Genomic DNA, 22,168 nt, shown 5'->3' with positions numbered 1-22,168 from the left:
AACAGAGTGAAGAAGCAACCTAAGGAATGGGAGAGAATATTTGCCAATCATGTATCTAATCATGGATTCCTATCTCGAATATATAAAGAACTCCTACAGCTCAACAACAACAAAAACAACAACAAAATCAAATAATAAAAATAGGCAAAGGACTTGTACAAAACTTCTCCAAAGAAGATATAACATGGCCAATAAGCATATGAAAAGAAACTCAACATTATTAATCATCAGAGAAATGCAAATCAAAGCCACAATGAGATATCACATCACACCCATCAGGATGACTACAAACTAAAACAAGAACAGGAGCACCTGGATGGCTCAGTGGGTTGAGCATGTGACTCTTGTCTTTGGCTTGGGTCATGGTCCCAGAGTCCTGGGATTGAGCCATACATCAGACTCTGCACTGAGCATGGAGCCTGCTTAAGATTCTCTCTCTCCCTTTGCCTCTCTCCCCCACTTGTGCACTCTCTCCCTCTCTCTCTAAAATAAAAAATAAACAAAAATTAACATGTATTGGTGAAAATGTGGAGAAACTGCAACTCTTGTGCACCACTGGCAGGAATTACAATATGGTGCAACCACTATGGAAAACAAAATTTCCTCAAAAAAATAATTAAAAATAGAACTACCATATCTAGCTACCTCATTTCTGGATCTATATCCCAAAGAAATGAAAGCAAGATCTCAAAGAAATAACTGAATACCCATGTTCACAGTAACACTGTTCAGAATATCCAAAACATGGAAGCAACCTAAATGTCCATCAGTGGATGAATGCATAAATAAAATGTGTTATATACAAACAATGAATTTTATATTATTCAACCTTAAAACAGAAGAAAATTCTGTCACATGCCACAACATGGGTGAACTTTGAAGATATTATACTAATTGAAATCAGCCAGTCACAAAAAGATAAAATACTATATGGTTCTACTTAAGAGATATCAGAATAGTCAAATTCAAAGAAACAGAAAGGACAACTGTAGTTACCAAGAGGTGGTCAGAGAGGGGGAAAGGGGACTTAGTGTTTATATGGTATGGAAGTTCAGTTTTTCAAAATTAAAATTTCTAGAGATCTGTTTTACACAATCTGAATATACTTAAAATACTGAACCATATAATTAAAAATTGTTATGATGGTAATTTTTAATATTTTTTACCACACAGCATACAAAAATATGGTGTATATGCACAAAACAGTACCTTGAGGTTGTAAAAGGGAACAGAAAATATCACATACTACTGCTATGGAGTAATCTCCAGGATGTACAAGTACATGAAAAGAACATGGTGGAGAAATGTGTAATGTAGTTTGCCTTTAAATGTGATGACAGGGCATACAAATACATAGATGTATTTCTCTATATTTTTTAAATGATGAACATAAAAAAATTCTTTTTTTATATATAAAAGTCTTAAAGTTTATTTATTTTGAGAGAGAGAGAGAGAGAACAAGCATGGAAGGAGCGGAGAGAGAGGGAGAGAAACAGAATCCCAAGCAGGAACCGCACTGTGAGTGCGGAATCCAATGTGGGGCTTGAATTCATGAACCCAAGATCATGATCTGAGCCAAAATCAAGAGTGAGACACTTAGGGGTGCCTGGGTGGCTCAGTCGGTTACGCATCCAACTTGGGCTCAGGTCATGATCTCACGGTTCGTGGGTTCGAGCCCCACGTTGGGCTCTGTGCTGACAGCTAGCTCAGAGCCTAGAGCCTGTTGCAGATTCTGTGTCTCCCTCTCTGATCCTCCCCTGCTCATGCTCTCTCTCAGAAATAAATAAAACATTTAAAAAAATTAAGAAAAAAAAAGAGTGAAACACTTAAATGACTGACCCACCCAGAAGTCCCAAACTAAGAAAATATTCTTAATGGTTTTCTATGAAGAAAGAAGGAAAAATGTGGAGGAGTCAGGGATAGAAGCTAGACTTCTCTAAATAAACTCTTCTTTGTAGATTTGACTTGGACCATGTAAATGTTTCACATAGTTATAAAACAAGATGAAGTTCTGAGGTGGCTGGATGGCTCAGTCAGTTATATGTCTGACTCTTGATTACAACCCAGGTTATGATCTCACTGTCATGAGATTGTCACCAGCATGGTGCCTGCTTGGCATTCTTTCTCTCTCCCTTTCTTTCTGCCTCTCCCCTGCTTGTATGCATGCTTGCTCTCTCTCTCTCTCTCAAAATAAATAAATGAACATTTAAAAAAGAGCAAGATAAAGTTAAAAAAAAAAAAAACAGTACCTAAAAAGAGAACGCAAAATGAAACACATGAACCTTTTAAATTAGGGGGGAAAACACTTTAAAAGAGACCAAAACACAACAACCAAATGCCAAGTACAGGCTTTATCTGGTTGGATTCTGTTTCCAGAAACAAACAAAAAAATAATCATCATCATCAGAAGTTTCAAAATCTAACTGGATAATGGTTAATAGTAGAGATTATTAACTTTTTTAGGTTTTATAACAATATTTTGGTTATGTTTTTGAAAAGTCCTTACCTTTTAGACATACACACAAAAATATTTCATAGATGAAATATGTTGGGATTTATTTCAAAACAACCTGGGAGACTGCAAATAGAAAGGGAAGTGGGGGAAAAAGGATGGATGAAGTAAGAAGTTTTTAACTGGGAGTAAAGATGGCAGAGTAGCTTGTCTTGTTCCTGAAACCCAGCTAGATCACCATCAAACCATTTTGAACACCTAGGAAACTGAGGATTGACACAACAATCTGCATACTTTGAACCAGAGAACTTGGCAATATGTGGAGCAGAGAAATGAACTGGTGGAGAGAAAAGCCATGGAGCTCTGGAGGGTAGGGAGCCATTCTCATGGAGAGAGGACAGAGAGAGAAAGAGAAAGGGAGACACTGGAGAAACAGTGAAAATACCTGCAGAGGACTGGACAAGCAACCTCCTCCAAAACAACTGACAAGGAGAAAGTAGAGGGTTTCAATATCACCAGGTTTCTATAAAGACTGGAGTACAGAGTCTGAAGGTTCAGAGCTCAGTGCCTGGCAGTGCTCCAGTGAGGAAGCAAGGTGAACCTCTAGGAGCAGGCAGTGCAGTCTGAGAGGTCTGTGTGCCAAATGGGGAGAACCAGTTCTGCTGCTTGCAGTGCATTCGGTAGATGCCATATGGCCTTCCCGTGGGCACAAGTCCCAGGCAACCCCTGAGAGCAGCCACGTTTGCTGGTATTGGGACAGAGATCCCAGATTGCAGCAAAACCTGGCAGTTGCTATGTGTTGTGATTTACATAAACTCTGACACTCTGCTGCTGTATCATGCAAAAATTTTCTGGGACAAGCTAACACCCAGCCATTGCTTGGGAAAACACACTCCCAGAACATCAGCACAGGTCCAAGCTGTGGGGGTCTCTGAAGTGTGGGGGTTTAAAACACAGCTTCATCTGAGATAAAACTCTGGAAGAAGGCAGCTTGGACACAGTATAAAGGTGGGGAGCATCTGGAACTGAGACAAAGGAGGCTTGATCCCTTATCTGTGAGGACATAAAATTCCTGCACCACAGACCAGAGAGCTGAGTGGAGCCATTTTCACCCCTTGTGAGCATGGGCATGCATAGATCAACCCCGGGGAGCTATGCAATGCCACCAAGTGGAGAACAGAGCCATTATGCCAAGCGCTGCCCACCTGCACTCTCCAGGCACATCCCACAGAAGACCAGCACAAATCACTTCCACCTGCCTATTAATCTACAGATTACAGTGTAATACAAAGTTTCAGTTCTACAAGAAACTGGGTGTAACTTCAGATTTCATTCTATTTACTTGTTCATTTGTTCCTTTTCTTTGCTTCTGTTTTTGCTTATGTTGTTTTCTTTTCTCTCTCGGATAAAGAAAGCAAATTTTTTTTAATTTAAAAATTTTTTATATTATTTTATTTTCTTTATTTTATTCTATTATTAAAATTTTTTAACTTTTTTTAAATGTTTATTTTTGAAGGAGGGAGACATAGTGTGAGCGAGGAAGGGACAAAGAGAGAGAGGGAGACACAAGAATCCGAAGCAGTCTTCACGCTCTGAGCTGTCAGCACAGAGCCCAACATGGAGCTCAAACTCACAGTCCATGGAGCATGACCTAGGCCGAAGTCGAATGCTTAACAGACTGAGCCACCCACGTGCCCCTAAGCATTTTTTTTAATTTTTAAAATTTTTTAACCTTTTTTTCTCTTCTCTTTTCTCTTTTCTATCAAGCTTCTCTCGCAAGCAGAACAAAATACACCTAGGATCTAGCCTCCTTTACTTGATTTTTGTTTTTAATTTTTTAATATTTCCTTTTTATTTTTTTCTTGCTCCAAAATGACACAATGGAGAAATTTACCCCCAAAGAAAGAACAGCAGAAATGATGGCCAGGGATTTAATCAGCAGAGACATAAGATGTCTAAACTAAAGTTTAAAACCACAATTATATGAATACTAGCTAGGGATAATAAAAGCATAGAAGACACCACAGAATCCCTTTCTGCAGAGATAAAAGAACTAAACTCTAGTCAGGCCAAAATTAAAAATGCTATAACTGAGATGCAATTTCAAATGAGTGCCTTGATGGCAAGGATTAGTGAAGCAACAGTGAATCAGTGATACGGAAGATAAAATCATGGAGAATAATGAAGCTGAAAAAAAAAAAAGATGGAAACAAAGGCAAAAGATCATGATACATGACTTAGATAACTCAGCAACTTATTAAAGAAGAGTAACATTCATATCATAAAAGTCCTAAAACATGAAGAGAGAAAAAGGGGGCAGAAGTGCTATATGAGCAAATTACAGCTGAAAACTTTCCAAATCTGGGGAAGGACACAGACATCAAAATCCAAGAAGCACAGAGAACTCCCATTAGATTCAACAAAAAACAATCATCACCAAGGCATATTATAGTTAAATTCACAAAATACACAGACAAGGAAAATATCAGGAAAGCAGCAATGAAAAAAAAGTCCTTAACCTACAAGGGAAGACAGATCAGGTTCTCAGTAGACCTATCCACAGAAATCTGGCAGGCCAGAAAGGAGTGCCAGGATATACTCAATGTGCTGAATCAGAAAAAGATTCAGCCAAGAATTCTTTATCCAGCAAGGCTGTCATTCAAAATAGAAGGAGAGATAAAGAGTTCCCAAACAAAAACTAAAGGCGTTTGTGACCACTAAACCAACCTTGCAAGAAATGCTAAGGGAACTTTTTGAGTGGAGAAAAACAAAAAGACCAAAAGCAACAAAGACCAGAAAGAACCACAAAACATCACCAGAAGCACCAACTCTACAGGCAACATCAAGGCACTAAATTAATATCTTTTAATAATCACTCTAAATATAAATGAACTAAATGCTCCAAACAAAAGACAAAGAGTATCATAATGGATAAAAATACAAGAACCATCTATATGCTGCCTACAAAAGACTCATTTTAGATTTAGAAGTACCTACAGACTCAAAGTAAGGGATGGAGAATGATCTATCATCCTAACGGATGTCAAAAGAAAGCCAGAGTAGCCATACTTAGACATACCAGATTTTAAAACAAAGACTGAGGCAAGAGATGAAGAAGGGCATTATATCATAATAAATGGGTTTATCCACCAAGAAGATCTAACATTTATAAATATTTATGCCCCCAAGATGAAAGCACCCAAATATATAAATCAATTAATCATAAACATCAAGAAACTCATTGATAATAACATAATAATAGTAGGGGACTTTAACACCCCACTTACAGCAATGGACAGATCATCTAAGCAGAAAATCTAAAAGGAAACAATGGCTTTGAATGACACTGGACTAGAAGGACTTAACAGATATATTCAGAAGATTTCATCCTAACGCAGCAGAATACACAGTCTTCTCCAATGCACATGGAACTTTCTCCAGAATATATCAAATACTGGGTCATAAATCAGCCCTCAACAAGTACAAAAATATTGGTATCATACCATGCATATTTTCAGACCACAACACTATCACATGAAATCAACCACAAGAAAAAATTTGGAAAGACCAAAAATACATGGAGGTTAAAGAATATGCTATTAAAGAATGAATGGGTTAAACAAGAAATTAAAGAGGAAATTAAGAATTACATGGAAGCCAATGAAAATGAAAACACAGAAGTCTAAAACCCTTGGGATGCAGCTAAGGCAGTCAGAAGAGATAAGTATATAATAATCCAGGCCTTCCTAAAGAAGGAAAAAAGGTCTCAGGTAGACAACCTAACCTTACACCTAACAGAGCTAGAAAAAGAGCAGCAAATAAAGCCCAAAATCAGCAGAAGGGAAATAATAAAGATTAGAGCAGACATCAATATTGAAATTAAAAAAAAAAAGTAGAATAGATCAATGAAACTAGGTGCTGGTTCCTTGAAAGAATTTAAAAATTGATGAACACCTAAGCAGATTTATCAAAAAGAAAAAGGAAAGGGTCCAAATAAATAAAATCATGAATTATAAAGAGGAGGGAGCACGACCAACACTGCAGAAATACAAACCAATAGTAAGAGAATATTACGAGCTATATCCCAACGAACTGGGCAATTTGGAAGAAATGGATAAATTCCTAGAAGCATATAAACTACCAAAACTGAAAAAGGGAGGAACAGAAAATGTGAACAGACCCATAACCAATAAAGAAATTGAATCAGCAACCAAAAATCTTCTAACAATCAAGAGTCTAAGTCCATGGCTTCCCAGAGGAATTCTACCAAACATTTACAGAAAAGTAAATACCTATTCTTTTGAAGCTATTCAAAAAAAATAGAAATGGAAGTACAACTTCCAAACTCATTCTATGAGGCCAGCATTACCCTGATCCTAAAACCAGACAAGACCCCTTCAAAAAGGAGAATTATAGACCAATTTCCCTGATGAACATAGATGCAAAAATTCTCAGCAAGATACTAGCAAATCGAATCCAACAATACTGTAACAGAATTATTTGCCATCATCAAATGGGATTTATTCCTGGGCTGCAGGGCTGGTTCAATATCTATAAATCACTCAATGTGATACATCACATTCATAAAGGAAAGGATAAGAACCACATGATCCTCTCAACAGATGCAAAAAAAGCATATGACAAAACACTGCATCCTTTCTTGATAAAAACCCTCAAGAAAACAGGGATAGAAGGAGCATACCTCAACATCATAAAGACCATATGCAAAAGACCCACAGCTAATATTACCCTTAATGGGGAAACACCAAGAGCTTTTCCCCTAAGGTCAGGAACATAATAGGGATATCCACTCTCATGACTGTTGTTCAACCTTGTACTCGAAGTCCTAGCCTCAGCAATCAGAAAACAAAAAGAAATAAAAGCCATCCAAATTGGCAAGGAAGAAGTCAGACAATCACTTTTGACAGACAACACGATACTCTGCGTGGAAAACTTGAAAACCTCCACCCAAAAACTGTTAGAACTGATACATGAAGTCGCAGGATATGAAGTCAACATACAGAAAGCAGTTTCATTTCTATACACCAATAATGAAGCAGCAGAAAGAGAACTCAAGGAATCAATCCCATTTATAATTGTACCAAAGCCCAGAAGATACCAAGCAATAAACCTAACCAAAGAGGTAAAAGATCTGTATGCTGCAAACTATAGAAACTTATGAAACAAACTGAAGAATATACAAAGAAACCGAAAAACATTCCATGCTCATGGATTAGAATAATACTGTTAAAATGTCTCTACTACCCAAAATAACCAACACATTCAAGGCAATCCCTATCAAAATAACACCAGTATACTTTGCAGAGCTAGAACAAACAATTCTAAAATTGTTATGGAACCAGAATAGAACTAATATTGAAGAAGAAAACCAAAGCTGGAGGAATCACAATTCCGGACTTCAAATTGTATTACAAAGCTGCAATCATCAAAACAAAATGGTAAGGGCACAAAACCAGACACATAGATCAATGAAACAAAATAGAGAACCCAGAAATGGACCCACAGATGTATGGCCAACTAATCTTTGACAAAGCAGCAAAGAAAATCCAATGAAAAAAGACACTCTCTTCAGCAAATGACGTTGGGAAAAGTGAACAGCAACATGCTGAAGGGGATCACTTCCTTAGACCACACACAAAAATAAACTCAAAATTGATGAAAAACCGAAATGTAAGACAGGAAACCATTAAAATCCTAGAGGAGAAAACAGGCAACAACCTCTCTGACCTCAGCCACAGCAACTTCTTACTGGATTATGTCTCTGGAGGCAAGGTAAACAAAAGCAAAAATGAATTATTGGGATCTCACCAAGACAAAAAGCTTCTGCATAGTAAAGAAAACAATCACCAAAACTAAAAAGACAACCAGCAAAATGGGAGAAGATATTTGCAAATGACATATTGAACAAAGGGTTAGTACCCAAAATCTGTAAAGAACATATCAAACTCAACACCCAAAAAAACAAATAATCCAATGAAAGAAATGGGCAAAAAACATGAACATACACTTTCAAAGAAGACATCCAGATGGCTAACAGACACCTGAAAAGACGCTCAACATCACTTATCATCAGGAAAATACAAATCAAAACCACAAGATACTACCTCACACCTGTCAGAATGGCTAAAATTAACAACACAGGAAACAACAGATGTTAGAAAGGATGTGGAGAAAGGGGAACAGCCTTGCACTGCTGGTGGGAATGTAAACTGGTGCAGACACTCTGGAGAACAGTATGGATATTCCTCAAAAAATTAAAAAGAGAGCTACCCTACAACCCAAGCACTAGTAGGTATTTATTCAAAGGATACAAAAATACAGATTCAAAGGGGCACATGCACCACAATGTTTATAGCAGCACTATTAATAACAGTCAAATTATGGGGGCGCCTGGGTGGCTTAGTCGGTTAAACGTCCGACTTTCGCTTAGGTCATGATCTCGCGGTTCGTGGGTTCGTGCCCCGCGTTGGGCTCTGTGCTGACTGTCAGCTCAGAGCCTGGAGCCTGTTTCAGTCTGTGACTCCCTCTCTCTCTGACCCTCCCCTGCTCATGCTGTCTCTCTCTCTCCTAGAAATAAATAAAACATTAAAAAAAAAAATTAAAAAAAAAAAATAAGTCAAATTATGGAAAGAGCTCAAATGTACATCAAGTGACGAAAAGATAAAGAAGACGTGGCACATATATATACAATGGAATACTACTTGGTGATCAGAAAGAATGAAATCTTGCTACTTACAACAATGTGGATGGAACGAGAATGTATTTTTTAAATTTTTTTTTTACATTAATTTATTTTTGAGAGACAGAGAGAGCCAGAGCACAAATGGAGGAGGGGCAAAGAGAGAGGGAGACACAAAATCTGGAGTAGGCTCCAGACTCCGAGCTGTCAGCACAGAGCCTGATGCAGGGCTCAAACTCACAAACTATGAGATCATGACCAGAGCCAAAGTCAGCCGCTTAACTGACTGAGCCATCCAGGTACCCCAAAGAACAAGAATGTATTATGCTAGGAGAAATAAGTTAGTCAGAGACAGAAAAATATCATATGATTTCACTCATATGTGGAATTTAAGAAACAAAATGTGAAAGTAAGGGAAAGAAAAATAAGATAAAAACAGAGCAGTAGGCAGGCAAACCATAAGAGATTCTTAAATACGGAGAACAAACTAAGGGTTGCTGGAGGTGAGGAGAGTGGGGAATGGGCTAAATGGGTGATGGGCATTAAGGAGAGCACTTGTTAGGATGAGCAGTGAGTGTTATATAAAAGTGATGAATCACTAAATTCTACTCCTGAAACCATTATTACACTATGTTAACTAACTTGGATTTAAATAAAGGAAAAAAACGTTTTTAATCATCAAAGTAGATGCTGGATACAGGGAGATTCATTATACTACTTTCTATTTCCCACTGATGAAAGTTAAAAAAAAAAAAAAACAACTATGAATTTCTTAGTTGTCTCTTCAACCTGATTATCAGGGAATACAAAACAATCATAATTTGTCAGAAACCATACCTAAAAATGACATACAGTACATTACCTTTGTAAAAGTAACAGGGATGCTGGCATCCAACTGAATATGATCTGCAACCTCTGTAAACTGCTGCTGCTGTTTTTGCAATGTTTCCAGTAACCTGGTAATTTCTTGTTTTGCCAAAACAACTCTACAATCATCCTAGAAAAGGAATACAGTTTTCCTGTAAACTTATTACAGAAATAAGGAAAAAAGAGCTATCACCAAAACTCAAGAAAAGTTCATTTAACATTATAGTATTCAAAGTTAACTTACATGTAAGTTTAACCAGGATGATAATAATAAATGGGCATTAATAAATAATTTAAGACCCTTTCAAGAGAAGAATGGATAAATAAATTGTGGTATATTCACAAAGGCCACATTATACCACAATGAGAATGAGCCACAATTACACCTGATGTGAATTTCACAATGTCAAATAAAAGAAGAAATGACATGTATGTTTTCATTTTTACTAATCACCAAAACAGACAAAAGTAAGATATGCATTTGAAATCAGGTTTATCCTTAGTGGGGAATGCAGGTAGTTATTAGAAGGGAGTCTGAGGAGCTTCTCAGTGTGCTGGTAATGTTCTGTTACTTGATCTGGATGCTAGTTATTCAGCAACCAGCCAGGTGAACACTTATGAACACATTTCTGTATGTATATTCTACTTATATTTTTAATGTTTATTATTTTATTTTGAGAGCAAGAGAGAGTAAGTATAAGTGGGGGAGGAGCAGAGAGAAAGGGAGTGAGAGAGAATCCCAAGCAGGCTCAGCACTGCCAGCACAGAACCCTGAACTCACAAATTGTGAGATCATGACCTGAGCCGAAATTAAGAGTTAGATGCCTAGCCAACTGAGTGCCCAGGCACCCCCGTACATTGTACTTATTTATAAAGGTTTTTAAATAATTTATGACATATATATATTGGTTTTTTAAAAAATGGACTACAAGTCAAATTGAGAAGTTTCTCTCTCCCTCTAGATCACCAAACTCTTTCTTCAAAGTCAAGCACTTTCCAGTTTCTCCAACATTATTCCAGAGGTATTCTACACAGGTACCAATATATTCTTCCTAAGACAGAGATCTCCAAACAATATGTAAGCTCCATGAAAGCAGTAGTATTTACAGTTTTTCCTCACTGCCGCATATTTATATAAGTTGATAATCAACTAACAAACTTTGCTTATAAGTTACCTGTTGTTCTAGCTGTTGAGAACAAAAACCTTCAAGAAATTCCTGCTTCAACTCTCTCATGCCCCAAATACAAACAAATCCTATTAGATATCCAGAATCTGGACACTTCTCACTGCCACTAGCCAAGCCAGTATTCTCTCTCACATGGAATTCTCCTAACTCCTTCTTTCCTTTAACTCCTTCCTTCCATCTTTGCCCTCCTTAATCCGTTTTTTATACATCAAAGTGATCATTTTAAGATCAAGTCGTTCTTGTCAAAATTTCACAATGGCTTCTCTATTCCAGTGGCCCACAAAGCCTTCATTACATATAATTCCGTATTACTTCTGATTATAGCTCCTATTACTCTCTCCTTCACTTACTGTATTCCAGCCACAGTGGCCTCTTTTGTTGTTCCTGAAATACAGCAAGCCCGGTGTCCTAGGGTTTTTGCTCTAATCGCTTCCTCAGCATAAATATTCTTCCCCATATTAGTGCTTAAATAAACTCCTTGGCCTTTTTTGTTTTTGAGGCTTTGTTCAAATCTCACCTTTTCTTAATGATTTTTACCCTGACTGCTTAATAATGCAGTCTCCTGGACTCCAACACTTTTTCTTTTGTCCTTTGTTCTTACCACTATTTTAACATTCTATATAATTTACTTATTTAGATATGATTATGCTTTATTATCTTCTCCTTGCTAGAATGCTAATTCTGTAAGATTATAGCTTTTTGTCTTCTTTACCTGTATATCTCACGTTATCTAGAACGTATCTGGCACACAGCAGGCACTCAAAACTTATTTGCTAAATGAATACACAAATCCTTACCACTTAGCTTCATGCCTTGAACTCAGATGATTCCTCATTTTTTTTTTTTTTTGGAGGGGAATAATCATTAAGTTTTGTTCTCAAAATTGATACTAAATGTTTGATGTTCTATCCATTCCTCTGTTCATTTATCTCTATGGTAGGACCTTTTATGAATATTAGTTGGGGAGGGTGCCTGGATGGCTCAGTTGGTTAAGCACCCAACTTTGACTCAGGTCATGATCTCATGGTTCATGAGTTCAAGCCCTGACAGCTCAGAGCCTATAGCATGTTTCAGGTTCTGTGTCTTCATTTCTCTCTGTTCCTCCCTTGCTCACTCTCAAGAATAAATAAATATTTAAAAATATTTTTAATAAAAAAAAAGAATATTGGTTGGGGTTAGAGTTCTATGACCTTAAAAACCAAAAATGATATGAAGAATGATTCTAAGACCCAAACTTCATTTGTATTAACATAGTGAAATAATACCATATCATTAACAATTACCCATCAGTTTGATAAAATATTTCAGAAACTGTAAAATAACCTCCAAATATTTATTAACTATAAACATATGTTTTAACAGAATACATATAAAAATACTTTTACATATTCAAGTAAATGAGATCTAAATATAATCCATTTCTGACTTGGCTGGGTAGCTTGATTACCCATCATAAATGAACAAATATTTATTAAGCTCCTTCTATCTAGATACAAAGATGAACAAGATGCATACAGTCAATATCAAGATCGATAAACAATGCATATTATATCATTCGGATTCAATTAGTAGAGAAAAACCACACCAGTTGTGCAAAAAGAAAGAATTTACTATGAAGAACTACTAAGTAGGTGTAGTTATTAACTAGGTAACTGAAAGGGTAAAAAGAACTCAGAGATATCATGTGGGAAGCAACTGTAGGAAGCAGCTATCACCCTCAGGACTAGGGGAATAAAAGGCAGATGCTAGAATTATTAGAACTTAGAAACTTACAGTAGAGGCCCGGTGGAGCATAAGCTCAGGTCTCTAAGGCAAGTGGTCTCTTCTCGTGAGCAGTGAAATTCACAGTAACCCCAAGTAAATGGGAATCCATAGGAAACTAAGTCTACTTTCCAGCCTTCCTGTCCTGTCCCCTATTGATGGAGCCTAAATTAACAAGATGCCAGCTGGCAAAGCAGATATGAGGTTTGTAGAGTTCCAGTCCCAAAATCACAGGGCAAAGGAAGAAAAAGAGAACTGAAGCTCAAGGCAATTTAATAAATGGCATACACATCAATTATTATAATTCAACATGATAAGGGCTAAAAAACAGCTAAAGATTTTTGTGGCTACAGCCTCACTACATTCATATAAATCTAATCAGATATTTAAGAGAAAAAGCTTTATAACAGTAGATTGTTGATTTGCAATCAACACAATTACTAGCAATATGTCAATAAAGATAAGTTACACTACAGCTACTAGGAATTCTTACTGTAATAATTACCCTTAGATCACCCACAGAAATGAGTAAGCCTGACACTTTTGCTCAAATAACATTAAATCTAATTTATTTTAAAAGTATATTATATGAGGGCACCTGGGTGGTTCAGTTGGTTAAGCATCCGACTCTTGATTTTGGCCCAGATCATGATCTCATGGTTCAAGAGATCAAGCCCCACATCAGACTCTGTGTGCTAACAGTGCAGACCCTCCTTGGGATTCTCTTTCCCCCTTCTTTCTGCCCCTCTATTCATGTGTGCATACTCTCTCTAAAAATAAATAGATAAACATTAAAGAAAAAAAAGTAGATCATCTGAAAACTGGTAAAACAAATTGCTTATGATACCCAATCATCAAAAACATAGGATTACTATGATATCAAAGTTAAGAACCAATGAATTAGAGCAGAGATAGGTAGTACATGCTAGAAAGGCATCCAAGAAAAAAGAACAAGCGAGAGTTTCAAAGAAGAGCAAACATTTGAGCTAAACTTTGAAGAAGAATTTCGACTATCAGAAAAGAGAGATATGCCTACCAAGCAGAAAAAAATAGCACATGCTTGGTAAGAACAGTTAAGGGACTTAGCATGACTGAAGAGTAACAAGACATTAAAGAGCTTCTAGAATCCATGGTTTTATGCTGGGGAGGGCACAGGAAGTGGAGGACACTGATACGGTTGGTAAAGCAATTCAAGGTTAGAGACCATATCCTAAGCACAACATTAATGCAGACAGTAACATATAATAATAATATTTATTAATAAAACAGACTAGTGTATACCTCTGATAATTATCTGCTTAACCTTATAAACCTTCAGTCTCAAAATATGTCCTAACCATGTTCAATCTACCTACTTGTTGCAAAGTCTTTTCACAATGAAGACAGGCTGTTGAAACCTGGGACAATAAAATAGTCATATCTTCTTGTTGCTGCCTGAGCCAAATCAGTTTTTCTCGAACATGAGCATCAACAACACTTAGAGCCATTTCTTCTTGACGACACAGAGTTTCATGTAGATCAGAAAAATAAGCTCGGACACATGACCGGGCATTCTCTGCAGTGCCTGGTACCTAAGGAAATAAAAATTGGGTTTAAACACCTTTAACTATAACAAATATTTTATGTGTGAAATAATGAAAATTTAAATACCATCTATGTTCTTAAAAACTGCATAATTGCCATCTCCACACTAGATCTTTCCCCTTAACCACAGATTTTGGACATCCAACTCTTTAAATAACATCTCAAGCAAAGCAAGAATACCTAACCTTCAGTCTCTTGCACTGCCAAACCTAGTTTCCTCCATCTCAATAAATGGCAATGCCATCCTCCACATTGTTCAAGCCAAAAAAAACTGGAGTCACCCTTAATACTTCTCTTTCATATCCCATAACAAGTCCCTCAACAAATTCTGACTACAAAACATATCCAAAACAAAATATCCAAAATCTGATCAAGCCTCATTACCTCCACCTCTATCAACCTGATACCTCCACCTCTACCAACCTGATCCATGACACTATTGTGTCTCACTAGATTATTAAAATAGTTCTCTAATTGGTTTCACTAGATCCACTCCTGCCCTTTACAGCGTGTTCTCCACCTAACAGCCAGATCAGTCCTTTAAAATGTTAAGTCATGGGGCGCCTGGGTGGCTCAGTCAGTTAAGCACCTGACTTCGGCTCAGGTCATCATCTCGCGGTTCATGGGTTCAAGCCCCATGTCGGGGTCTGTGCTGACAGCTAGCTCAGAGCCTGGAGCCTGCTTCAGATTGTATCTCCCTCTCTTTCTGACCCTCCCCTGCTGATGCTCGCTTGCTCGCTCTCTCAGAAATAAAGCATTAAAAAAAAAAAACAAAAAAAACCCTCCAGCCTATATGTCAAGGCCCATCTTTAAAAAAAAAAAAAAAAGGAAATATTAAGTCAGAAAGATAACTATTCTTTTCCCCAATACTCTAATGACTTCCCATTCCACTCAGAGTAAATGTCAAAGTCCTTTACAGGGAGCATTCAAGGACAGACTCCCTGAAAAAGCATCATCTGAGCAAAGATGTAAAGAAGGTAATTATAAGATTACCTTGAAGATTTCTGGCAGAAAGAAAAGCTAGTATCCATAAGACCCTTTGTGATCTCAATGCCTGCTATCCCCTCCTAAATTATTCTACTCTAGCTGCATTTGACCTCACAGGTTTTTTAACTGAAGCATAGTTGACATACAATGTTGTATTAGTTCCAGGTGAACAATAATATGACAATTCTACACATTATTTGGTACTCAGCACACTAAGTGTAGTCACTGTCTGCCATCATACAATGTTATCACAGTATTACAAACTATATTCCCTATGCTGTACTTTTCATTTCTATTACTTATAAGTGGAAGTCTGTACTTCTTAATCCTTAAAAATATGAATACTTCATGAATTTGTAGGTCATCCTCACACAGGCACCATGCTAATCTTTGCTGTATCATTTCAATTTTAGTTTATGTGCTGCCAAAATGAGCACTCTATCTAGCACTCAGATAGTTTCCTAAGTGCAGGAGGCACACTCCAACTTCAGGGCCTTTGCACTTGCTCTTCTCTCTGCCTGGAATATTCTTACCCAAATATTAGCATGGTTCCTTTTTAATCCGCTTTAGGTCTTTGCTCAATGTCCCTTTCTCAGGAAGTCTATCCAGCAACACCCCCTATAACACTCCATAGCACTTAACATACTTTTGCCATGAGTACTGACCCTTTTTCCAGATTAGAATGTAAACTACAAAGGCTGAGCTTTTTGGCAGTGTCTCCTTAGCTATAACAATGCTAAAACAGCATCTAGCTATTTTATGTGTTCCATAAATATTCACTGAAGGAATAAAGTATTTCCACTCTACCACAAAATGTCCAATAGAACCTTCAATGATGATGGATACATTCTATATCTGTGTGGTCCAAAACGGTAGCCATTAGCTATATGTACTTGAATATATTTGAAACGTAGCTAGTGAAAATGAAAAACGAAATTTTGTATTTTATTTGATTTTTAAATAACTTATTTATTATATTATTATTATTTTGAGACAGAGTAAAAGAGAGAGAGAATCTTCAGCAGGTTCCACATTCATTGCAGAGTTGGACAAAGGGCTCAATCCCATGAACCACAAGGTCATAAACTGAGCACAAAATCAAGAGTCAAATGCCTAACCAACTGAGCCACCCAGGAGCCCCTAAAAACAATCTTTCTTAATGCAATCTGATTATATCATTCTTATGCTAATTCTTCAGTGGCTCATCACTGCCCTTATAATTAAGTCCAACCTCTTTAACATGGCTGATAAGATCCTCCATGATTTGGCCCCGTAACTCTCCAACCTTTTTTCTTGCCCTGTCCCATCCAATATTCAAAGTTTCAAGTGTAGTGAACTGAGTTGTTTCTATAGTATGTCCAATGCTTCCCTCTCTGGGTCAACCCATTCCCCACCCCACTCTTCTCCCTGACTAAATTTCTTCAAATTTCAGTTTAGACATCACATATTCCAGGAAGCCTTCCCTGACTCAGCTAAATTATTGCCACTCTTATCATTGCCAGGGCATCCTGTACTTCCCCTACAAAATAGTTACCACATTGAAACTATCTCTCTTTCATGATGGATTAGAAATTCCATGAAGGCAGAGCCTTTTTATAAAACTTATTTTCAGGGACTAGTGCAGGACTACCACAATGTAACTGCTCAATAAATTAAAAAAATGAAAAGGTGAGAAGTACAAAGGGTAAGAGGGTAAAGAAGAAAAAAATTCCATACATGTTCTGTGTGGGCCATTCCAATTCCGTCTTCCACTATTTGTTCTCCTCCTTCAATGTGCTGAACAATTCCAACTAATTTTCTGGAATAATCTGAGATTTCCTCAGTGAAGGTCCGTATGCAGTGAGCCATATCTAAAATTGATGCTCGGATCTGGTTAGCTTCTGGTTCCAATACTGAATGCTAAAATGCAACACAATCATAGAAAAGAACTCATGGTATTGACTAACAATATAAAACGCTATTTAAATCATTTCTATAGTAATAAAAAGGATCAGTCTCAAGTGGCTTGTGTAACACATTTACAAAAGCACAAGATGCTAAATACTAATTTACCTTCTGAAAAATATTTATCCTTCAAAGAAATAATTTAAAATTTGGGAGTCCATTTATTGCTAAATAAGAATACAAGAGACTCACTTTATGATTTTACCATAAACATTAGTCCATCAAAAGACATAAAAATTGTCAAAACAATCCAGTTCATTATGAAAACATGCACACAGAGAAAAGAACTTTTGTTTCCTGCTGAAAGCTATTTTTCAATGAAGAAAGAATTATCAAGACTCTGAAATCTGTTATGACATTTAGAAATTGAATCTCTCATTTCTTTTCATGCTACCAAGCTCAACTCATTCATCACTGAACTCTTCTTCAATCCCTACTTGGCAGAAAGAACCAAGTCAATGGAAATGAATGGTAAGTTGGTAAACCAGATAGAGTCATCCAGTCTAATTATATTCATACCTTGTGACCTTGGTGTTTTCCATACTCTTTGCAGACACAGCACATTAGTGGACTAGTCTGACAGCCTTCTTCCAAGCAAACAAACTCAATGGCGTGTACCTGATGCTGAGAGCACATGGTTTTCTCATGAGGTTTATCAGCCAGAGGCACTCGTCTGTGCTTTGCTAATGTCTTTGTAGAATGAGTAACTTGAGAACACTCTGAGCACAAGTGAGTTGCACACACAGTGCAATATACAGATGCAACGTGAGCTTCATCTTCATCACAACGAATGATACTCTGATAAACAAAAAATTAATGTCTTCAAACTGAACCTCCATCATTACAACATGACAAATTTTAAAATATAAAAGCTCATAATCCTTTCTTTTCCATAATATTTTCTTAACTGACCCAGCTTTATATATGAAAATATACTGGTAATCATTAAGTAAAAATGTCATTTACTACTCACCTAAGAAAGTATTTATTTTGTTGTTATTGTTGTTTTTAATAGTTCATTTATTTGAGAGAGTGCCCATGTATGTGGACACAATCAGGAGAGAGACAGAAAGAAAGAAAGGGAGAGAATCTAAAGCAGGCTCTGTACTATCAGTGAAGAGCACTATACAGAGCTCCATCTCACGAACTGTGGGATCGTGACCTGAGCCAACATCAAGAGTCCAATGCATAACCAACTGAGTCACTCAGACACTCCAAAAGTATTCATTTCTACAGGTAAGTGAGAAGCTATTTCCAAAACTGATTATCAATCCATGCTATGAATTTGAGGCCAAAAATGAAACTATCCTCATAGACTTACAACTTACAGTCAGTGTAAAGATATCTTCTAGGAAATCCCTCAGTTTATATGCAAGAAACTGAAACCAGAGGCTAGAAATCTCTTTTTTTTTTAGAAATCTTTTAAAACTAAAAAAGAAGCCTGATAATAAATATATCCCCAGTGCTCTATTTTTTAATCTTTTTAAGATTTGATTTTGAAGTAATCTCTATATCCAACACGGGGCTCAAACTTACCATAACCCTGAGAACAAGATTTGCATGCTTCACCAAGTGACCCAGCCAGGCTCCCCAGTACTTTCAATACCACTTATCATGGTCACGTAGAGGAAGAAGAGTAGTGCAAAGGCTATTTTAAGAACCAAAAGCATGCATGAGAATCAGATCCAAAGCTTTTAAAAACACAGATGCCCAGACTTTAACCTATGAAATTCCAATAGGTTGTAGATGAGGCCTAACCTGTGTATTTTTTTCTAAAACTTCATAGGTGCATTCACTGCATAATCCTGGCTGGAAAAGCACTAATTTAAGCTAGTTAGAAAAAAAAAAAAAAAACCTATGTTATATTTAAGCTCTTAAATATCATTTCTCATTTTCATGAATTACTAAAAAAGCATTTTGACCTGAATAACTTTATATAACAGATAATCAAGAATGCTTTGAAAACTTATGCCTAATATTAAAAGGCCATAACTGAGAGCAATTTGGCATAAATTATTCCAGAAATAAAAATTAAAAAAAAAAAAACAATGGTATCATTAATTATCATACTAAATTAAAAAATGAACCCAAAGTTAAATGTGTTTTGTTTGGGATCCCTGGGTGGCTCAGTTGGTTAAGCATCCGACTTCAGCTCAGGTCATGATGTCACGGTCTGTGGGTTCACGCCTCGCGTCAGGCACTGTGCTGACAGCTCAGAGTCTGGAGCCTGCTTCAGATTCTGGGTCTCCCTCCCTCTCTGCCCCTCCCCCGCTCACGCTCTGTCCTCTCAAAATAAAATAAAGACATAAAAAAAGTTTAAAAAAAATGTGTTTTGTTTGCAATTATGAGTAACACATACAAGTAAAATAAAAAATTCATGTCTTCTATTTTTTAGACATGACAAATAATTTACAAGAACAACATTAGATAATATTCTAATGTCTTTTGAAAGATAAAAGATACAGCACATGAAAGAGGTGTAAAAATTTTAGGAAACAGTGCTCCAGTTTGAAATTCACTTCAGTGATTCACTTTACATAAAGAAACTGTGACCAATAAAAGTAGAAATCAATCTGACATTTGTTTCCTTGATTCTAAACCTATGGCTTTAAAGTTGATCACCAAAATTGTTACCTGTTATTTACTACAAATATTCTTATATCCAAGACAGTATATGAGCTATGTAAACAAGTAAGTGTAAAAACTGTATTTTAACCTGTGTTAATGGGCTGTATCATAATATTTACTGGATGACCAGCCGGTTGGATAAATAGAGTGTATTTACACATTTAAACTTTTCATGAAGATATATATAGTCATAATTTCCTCAGGCACTACTGCTATCTTTAAGGCATCTGGCCTCTACACTGAATGGCCTCTTTGATGGAATTCCTCCATCTTTTTTTGTGCTACACTGTTTACTGTTGATTCACTTTTGCATCCTCTGGTTAAATGTAGCTTCCACTTCTATCTTACTGTTCCATAACCTTCTTATTCTGACTTTATCCTTGGATAGAACTGAATTATAATAAGGAGATAAGTTTACACATAAAACATACTTTGGGTATAATATTTTCAGAGAATTCAAACTTTACTTTCTATTCAGTTGGGAATATTAGTTCCTATAAAACCATAATGTAATGAAAAGGTGTGTTTCTGGATTACTATCTGCTGGAGCAAGGGAAGTAAGATTATGTTTATATTTTAAAATAAAAGAAAAAATTCAGGCTCATAATAACAAATTCAATCAATACCTCTCCAGAGATCCCAATGGCTTCTTCTGCAACTCCATATTGACCAATATGTCCATTCTGCAGGCGTTCCAAAAGCTCCAATAAAGCAAAATTTTTTTTCAACCCCCAAACACCTGAATCTCCTAAAACAAATATAAAAATAAAAACTGAATCTAACAAAATGACATATTAATTTTACCTCATACCTTAATAGTAATTTCCCATATATTTTAATCATTAATATCATTAATAATGTCTAAATTTTCAAAATTCAAATTTTCCCTAATTTCTTTTTAGGCTAGACTACTGTCTTTTTAAAATTTTCTTTAAAACACAGAAACTCCTTAGGTGCCTGGGTCAACTAAGCATCCCACTCTTGACTTCAGCTCAGGTCATGATCTCATGGTTTTTGAGATCCAGCCCCAAGCAGCACTCTGCATTGATGGCACAGAGCTTGCTTGGGATTCTCTCCTTCCCTCTTTCTGCCCTTCCCCTAATCATGCTTTCTCTCAAAATAAACAATTTCTTAAAAACCTCAGCATTCTTTTTTTTTTAAGTTTATTTATTTATATTTGAGAGACACAGAGAAAGTGTGGGTGAGCAAGGACAGAAGGATAAGAGAGAGAGAGGGAGGGAGAGAAACCCAAGCAGGCTCCGTACTGTCAGCCCAGAGGCCAATGCAGGGCTCGATTCCACAAAATGTGAGAACATGACCTGAGCTGAAATCAAGAGTGGGATGCCTAACTGACTGAGTCACCCAGGCGCTCCAACTCCTCAGCATTCTAAATAAAACATACTTTAAAGTTCTACTATTTTTCTATCATTTAACTTTATAAATACTAGTTTGTCACTGACTTTAACTACCTATGTTAAAACAAGTGCTTTGAAATACTTTTTACAGAAACCTCCAGTAAAAAATACATTTTCCCTTGCAACACAAGATAACTTCCACATGTGTGTGGGTGTGTGTGTGTGTGTGTGTGTGTGTGTAGTTATCTATAGTTATGTAGCCTTTATCTGAAACAAAACTTACATACGCCAATATTCACTCTCACAGTGTGCAACACACATTTTTTGTTTCATTTCTTCCTTTAGAAAGCCTGTTCAATCATCCTCAATGGGGAAAAACTGAGAGCTTTCCCCCTGAGATCAGGAACACGACAGGGATGTCCACTCTCACCACTGCTGTTTAACACAGTGCTGGAAGTCCTAGCGTCAGCCATCAGACACCAAAAGGAAATCAAAGGCATCAGAATTGGCAAAGAGGAAGTCAAAGTTTCACTCTTCGCAGATGACATGATACTCTACATCGAAAACCCGACAGACTCCACCAGAAGCCTACTAGAACTGATCCAAGAATTCAGCCAAGTGGCAGGGTACAAAATCAACGTACAGAAATCGGTTGCATTTTTATACACCAACGATGAAGCAACAGAAAGAGAAATCAAGAAAC

At 36.7% G+C, this 22,168-nt stretch overlaps 1 protein-coding gene and 1 non-coding gene across 2 annotated transcripts in view; both read right to left on the bottom strand.

Annotated features, from left to right (window-relative positions):
* Positions 1-22,168, bottom strand: part of TRIM23 (tripartite motif containing 23) — a 41,991-nt gene that overhangs the window by 12,130 nt on the left and 7,693 nt on the right. The window contains exons 3-7 of the mRNA XM_039255534.1: positions 20,737-20,858; positions 18,002-18,280; positions 17,255-17,437; positions 14,323-14,538; positions 10,015-10,149 (exon numbers count right to left, since the gene is read on the bottom strand). Of these exons, the coding sequence (XP_039111465.1) occupies positions 10,015-10,149; positions 14,323-14,538; positions 17,255-17,437; positions 18,002-18,280; positions 20,737-20,858 (935 nt within the window). The remainder of the gene's footprint in view (positions 1-10,014; positions 10,150-14,322; positions 14,539-17,254; positions 17,438-18,001; positions 18,281-20,736; positions 20,859-22,168) is intronic.
* LOC120247565 lies at positions 15,869-15,975 on the bottom strand. Its single transcript, XR_005532349.1, has one exon. It is a non-coding gene; the product is annotated as a U6 spliceosomal RNA (small nuclear RNA).

This window comes from Hyaena hyaena, unplaced genomic scaffold, assembly GCF_003009895.1.
Source record: "Hyaena hyaena isolate Hyena2069 unplaced genomic scaffold, ASM300989v1 scaffold_530, whole genome shotgun sequence".
NCBI classification, from domain to species: domain Eukaryota; kingdom Metazoa; phylum Chordata; class Mammalia; order Carnivora; family Hyaenidae; genus Hyaena; species Hyaena hyaena.
This window is presented reverse-complemented; position numbering and strand designations above follow the sequence as displayed.